Genomic DNA, 5,653 nt, shown 5'->3' with positions numbered 1-5,653 from the left:
CACCATCTTAGTGTCTGTTTGTGAAACTGTAGGAGTCTGACTGTGTCTTTTAGAACTTCAGTGCAAGTATGTTTACTCACATTTAAATGTCTGAGGCTGATAGGTTTCACCCTCTAATTAAACATGACTGTCTGGGTTGACTGTTGAAGTCGCAACTTATTAAACCAACAGCTGGGCAGAATCAGGAAACCAGATAAAGAGCTGTCACTACGAACTGAGCTAAACTGGTCAGACTCGGTGGGACATCTGAAAAGATTAAGAGGAGATTTTTTTTTTTTTTTTTTTTACATGTGAGATAAACAGAAGTTGGCAGATGAGATGTTACCAACATTGCCCAGTCACTGATGAAGAAACATTGGGTGCTATTAATACCACAGCTGAACTTAGCCCTATCACTTTATAGAGCACACGAAGTGATATCGTTTGGTGTCTAAATATAAGAGAAAAGTGGAGAATGCTTAAAAATTCAAACTATCCCAATATATATTAAATATCTCTTTATTCCAATGAGAGAATTGTGGATCATTATAGTCAATGAGCAAATATAAGAAATTAACAGAAGATAAACAATTATATGCAATAGGAAATGTAAAAAGATTGGTTTTATTTCTCAGATACAAACAATTATATGACAGAAATCTCAATGAAACTGTCAAATGCAGCCATATGTCATGAGAAACTTTCATTACAACAACATAAATATTTACAAATTAAGTGTAAGTGTAATAATTGTGTTACACATGCTTTTAATACAATGCACCATTTTGTAGACCATTTTCAGGTTCAACCACTGTAAATTCTTAACATTTTTTAGTTTTAAAAAACAAACAATCAGTGCACAAATGCAGTCCAGTTTAATGACTGCTTCTCAGTGATGATTAAGGGTGCTGTGCTAAAGAAAAAAACATGGGTGAGACTGAGCAGTTTTCCCTAACAGCCGCTAGACCAGGGTCATGACCTTCAGGGAGGCAGGCTGGAACCGACGAATCTTCTTCTTCAGGGCTCGGGAAGCTTTGATCCTGCAGGCTGATGGCTCAGGGCGTGGGAGCTGCTGAAGGGGCCTTCCGGCAGCGGTGGGCCCCAGGGCGGCCTCAGCCCACACCAGACCTCCCTCCTCCTCGTGACCGATCACCTGGTCCTCCTCGTCCAGGGACAGGCTGCTGTCGGAGTCCGAGAAGGACTGGAAGCTCTGGCTGGACTCGCTATCTCCAAAGCGGTTGGTGGTGTTATCACTCATCTCCCCCTCGCTGCTCTCAGCGATGGTGGAGTGAAACAGAGAGGCGCATTCAGCTGAATACTCCGACTCACATCTGGGTGGGTAGTGGCTGGACATGTGGAAAGGTGCTGGAGGGTATCTGGCATTAAGACTGTGGAGGAAGGAGTTAGAGGACATGGAGGACTGGAAGGGGTGAGGGGGTCTGATCCATTGGCCTGGCTTAGCACTCATACTGCGGACCATCTGTGGTGCCTGAACACGGAGTTCTTTTGACCTTTGACGCTGAGAACATGAGGACTGGAACATCTCTGCGTCTGATGGCCACTTGGCAGCCCCCTGCCTCCTCTTCCTCTGGTCTACAGGCTGCTCATACTCCATGCATTGTGGTCTTCGGTTTTTGCTGGATTTTGTAACAGCAGGGACGGGATTAGGATGGACCTTGTGGGTGTACATGGCTCCTGGGCTACAGTGGCTGGAGTCCGAGCCTGATCCCTGTCTACGCTCCTCTGTGTGACAGGTGGTAAATTTCTGGGTCACTTTTCCCTTTCCAGACCTTTTCTGCTCCCCCTTGGTTCCACTACTGGCCTCTCTGGTCCTTTCCCCAGAGGAGTATCCATGTTGCTGCCTCATTGCCCGAGGCTTATCGCTGCCTTTTCTTCTCAGTTTCACGGCTTTGGTTTTACGGTCTGCCTGTCGCACCTTGACCTTCTGAGAACCGGCAGGGACGAATTTGGCATGGACGAACTCAGGGGAAGCTGTGTGACCAGCATGGACCTCGAAGCCTTGACTCTCCTCTGTGCTGGAGCTGTGGGCCGTCACCAGTCTTTGTCTATGGCCCTTCCTCTCTTGTGGCCTTGGCTCAGTATTATCCCCACATCTCTTCTCTGAATGGCTTCTTGTTTCACTTGTATGTTCTCCTTGGGGCTTATCACTCTTCCTGAGGGATGAAGTGGTGACCTCATCAGAGCTGTACTCCCTCGCAGCGACAGGATAGGAGTACCGGTGTGAAACCTCCTGAGTTCTCACTGACTGTTTGTGGTTTGTGTTACCAGCTGGTTCTTGGCTGGAGTATGTCATGCAGCGTCCTTTCTGGTCGCTATCTAGTGGGATGTTGTTAGTGGTGTGAGCTGGAAGAGGCTGCAGCACACACACCTCTTTCTGTGACACGTCAGGAAACACAGTTAAAACTTCAGTGGGCCTCCTGTGGTAATCACTGTGTGTCTGCAGAGTCTCTGTGCCTGTTTCACTCTCGATTTTGCTCAAGCTGCGCTGAAGGAGTTTGTCAATGTAACCCAGGGTCTTGGTCTCATAACCCATTTGTGCCCTTTGAAGGGAGTCAGAACCATTCACTGGATGTCCTTGGCCCTCTAAAAGTCCAGGTATGGCTGGGTTGCCTCCAATGGAAAAGATTGGGCTCTGGAGAGCCACAGCATGCAGGGGGCTGGGATAGTGGTACACTTCAGTGCCACTGCGGGACACCAGGTTGCTCTGAAACTTGGGGTCCACTATGGAGGTCTTCAGATTTGGGCACATTGAGGGTTTCTTTGCTTCCACAGACTTGTAGTAATTTGGTACTTGTGCCATCATCCTATCAAGATCACCTGATAGAAAACAAAAAAAAATACTGATTAACTTTTCAAATCACTCATCCATTGCATGTTATTATGCAGCAAAATATAAATTGAGTTGCTCGGTAACAAAAGTTCTCATTACTACATGGGAGACGTAAATTAGAGATGAGAGATGTGGTTACCTGTTGACACAGGTCTTGGTCGTGCCTGTTCAGTGCCTGTAGTGCTTGCTCTGATCCTGCTGCTGCCCAGATGAAGGCCTGTGGCTCGTGGAGGGTTGGGCTGGGTAGTGCTCTCATCAGCAGAACGTCGGCGGCAGACATCAGCTTGTGATGGAGGGCTAATGTGGGAATTAGAAGGGCTCATGGGAAGGAGAAGAAGGCTTGTCTGGGATGCTGACAGACATTCGCTGTACACAGAGGTGCAGGAGTTAGACAGGGAGCAGGAGCCGCCATCGCTGAGCTCATAAAAACCTGGAGAGATCGGGAACAATGAGTAAACACATGAGTATTTAACATCATGTGATGGTAGGTTGGGTGTGTGCTTTATTATTTGCTAGAAGGTAAACAACCTTCTGTGTGTGTGTGTGTGTGTGTGTGTGTCCCTACACACCTGAACTTGGCCTGCTGTCACTCTCCAGCTGCTCTGTGGAGGCCTTGCTAACATCCAGCTTAAGCTCACTGATCTGTTGGTCCAGCTGTTGCAAGTGAGACTTCAGGCCTACATCCTGTTTCCGAAGACGAGACTGTAAGACAGACAGCACATTTTAGCCAACCCCCGAAAAACATGTGTGGTACAATCTAAACCAAAAGAAGAGTCTAGTTAAATTTTCTCAGGAAGGGAGGGAGTTATGCAGTGAAGCTCTGCATGCACACACATGAATGCAATTACACAGAAACTTGGTCACAAAGGTCAGGATGTATGTTAGCAAGGCTATAATTTTATTAAGATGAGGTCTATTGTTCAGATAAAAGATGCTCTAATGTACAGCCATCAGAAAAACAAAAGCGGCTCAGCTGTGGCTGATGATTAACCCCAGCAGGACATGGGGGAGCATGGAAGAAGCAGTGGTGGGTAACTCATTTCTCCCCCACAGGGAGGGCCTGGCCATTGTGTAAACTACCAGAGGACGAAAGCTTGGGGGGTTGGGATGAAGGACTGTTTGCTCTGCAGCTAGGGGAATTTACTGTTACAGTGGTTCTTAAAATAGGGATTGAGGCTCATTGCCTGAAAAATGCAGTTTAATTAATGTCTCAATCTCTTTTAAGATCAAGTTGCGTCTATGGCAGAAAAGTGATTGATTGTAAAAGGTTTCAACCTCTAGTCTACTGTGTTTTTAGATGTGGTCTTGTAAGTCTGTGGCTGTATTTCAGATGAATGAAAAACACAATTCAAACCTTATGCTGGCCAAGTGCTTTATAATTTATCTGTCAATGCATTTGTCCCATTCTGCTGACAGTCAAGCGTAGCACCTTAATCCCTGCACTTCCTCTCAATGTTTGTAACAGCAGCCTACATGGAAAAAAGCTTGTCATGGAAAACTCCACAGAGCCAGTTGTCTCCAACACTCAGGGTGCCTCTGAGGACTGAGACTTACACTTGGGTGTCATGCCCAGCAAAATATATCCACCTTTAAAAACACAACACCATTTTTTTTTTCTAATTTCCTGGCATTAGTGGTTAATGATTGAGGTGTCCCCCCCTGCAGTCTACACATGCACTTGTGTGCGCGCACATACGCAACTCAAACTCCTCTTGGTCCTGCAGTGAACCTTGATTTATGACACCTATCCTACTTCCTACCCCCAGCTGAGAACATGAAAGTGTGTCTGGTAATAATTGAAGACTGAATGCACATGAGCATCAGCTGACGGCAAGATTCAAACGGACGGTTTTACTAAAGGACAATTAAACTGTTAATCTGAGCCCAGCGTACCGTCGTGGTAAAAGTACAAATATAATGGTGACACCAAACTACTGCACCTAATGCCCCCAGAGAGGTATTTTACTTATTTAGTTTTATGTGTTTGTTTGTTGTTGGTTTTTTTTATGACTTCCTACCAGTTGTTGCTTCAGGGCTGTCAGGGTCGCCTCCAGCCGCTGCTCCTCAGCCCCCATCATCGTCTTGGGACCCTCCGGGCCTGGGTGGACAGAGGTGACCGGCTCCTCTCGGTCCATCCTCAGCGCCCAGCTCACCATGTCGCTCTGTCTGTCCTTCAGCAGATGTAGCTCCTGCAGCCCGGCCAGAGCAGCCTGCAGCCTCTCCCCGACCCTGCTGCGGTCCACTCCGGCTGCAGCACTCATCATGCCCGCACAAGACCCCTTCCTGCTCAGCATGCTGGAGAGCGGCGTCCGGGCATAATCCAAAAAAAAAGACAAAACCAAAATGCTGTTAAGGAAACGCCGTCGGTCGGACTGCGTTCCCCGCAGGATCACGGCTTAGTTAGTTACTGTCTTGATGCTGCTGCTGTTGCTGTTGCTGCTGCTGCTGTTGACCTGGTTAGTTTTTAAACTACCTGTTAGAATAAATCTCGAGTACAGGGAAGAGACTGAGCTCCTCCCACACACCAAATGGCCTCCTCCCTATTGGCTGGCAACGAGGTCCCCAATGAACATCTGGTACTAATCCTCCCCATTCAAGTCCTCACTGAAGCTGCCCAGGCATGTACTCAGTTCATCTGCATAATACCACATGGCATGATGGGCATATTATTATGCTATTTCCACCATTCCTTTGTTGTTATTATTCTCTATAGTAGCAGGCTAAGCAGAGGCAGACTGTGGGCTCAACTCTGTGAAAGTGTTCTACTGGAAGTGATTTCAGGGAAAGTAAATGGGTTAATACATCTAGCATGTGCCCTCCTCA

General features: G+C 47.1%; 1 protein-coding gene across 1 annotated transcript; it reads right to left on the bottom strand.

Moving 5' to 3' along the window:
* Positions 1-588: 588 nt before the first annotated feature.
* dact2 (dishevelled-binding antagonist of beta-catenin 2) lies at positions 589-5,262 on the bottom strand. Its single transcript, XM_041049063.1, has 4 exons — positions 4,849-5,262; positions 3,400-3,532; positions 2,970-3,260; positions 589-2,817 (listed from the first exon to the last, which is right to left on the bottom strand). Exons 1-4 carry the CDS (start codon positions 5,122-5,124, stop codon positions 941-943), a joined length of 2,577 nt encoding a protein of 858 aa, XP_040904997.1. The 5' UTR covers positions 5,125-5,262; the 3' UTR covers positions 589-940.
* Between the last annotated feature and the right edge of the window lie 391 nt (positions 5,263-5,653).

Source organism: Toxotes jaculatrix, chromosome 11 (genome assembly GCF_017976425.1).
Source record: "Toxotes jaculatrix isolate fToxJac2 chromosome 11, fToxJac2.pri, whole genome shotgun sequence".
Classification (NCBI taxonomy): Eukaryota; Metazoa; Chordata; class Actinopteri; family Toxotidae; genus Toxotes; species Toxotes jaculatrix.
This window is presented reverse-complemented; position numbering and strand designations above follow the sequence as displayed.

Bases quoted from the DNA above. Each gene is read 5' to 3' on its own strand.
- dact2 (XM_041049063.1), bottom strand. From the start codon at position 5,124: ATGCTGAGCAGGAAGGGGTCTTGTGCGGGCATGATGAGTGCTGCAGCC. The intron at 3,533-4,848 runs GTAGGAAGTCAT...TCTGTCTTACAG, and splicing joins CAGCCCTGAAGCAACAACTG to TCTCGTCTTCGGAAACAGGA. The intron at 2,818-2,969 runs GTAACCACATCT...GTTTTCTATCAG, and splicing joins ACCAAGACCTGTGTCAACAG to GTGATCTTGATAGGATGATG.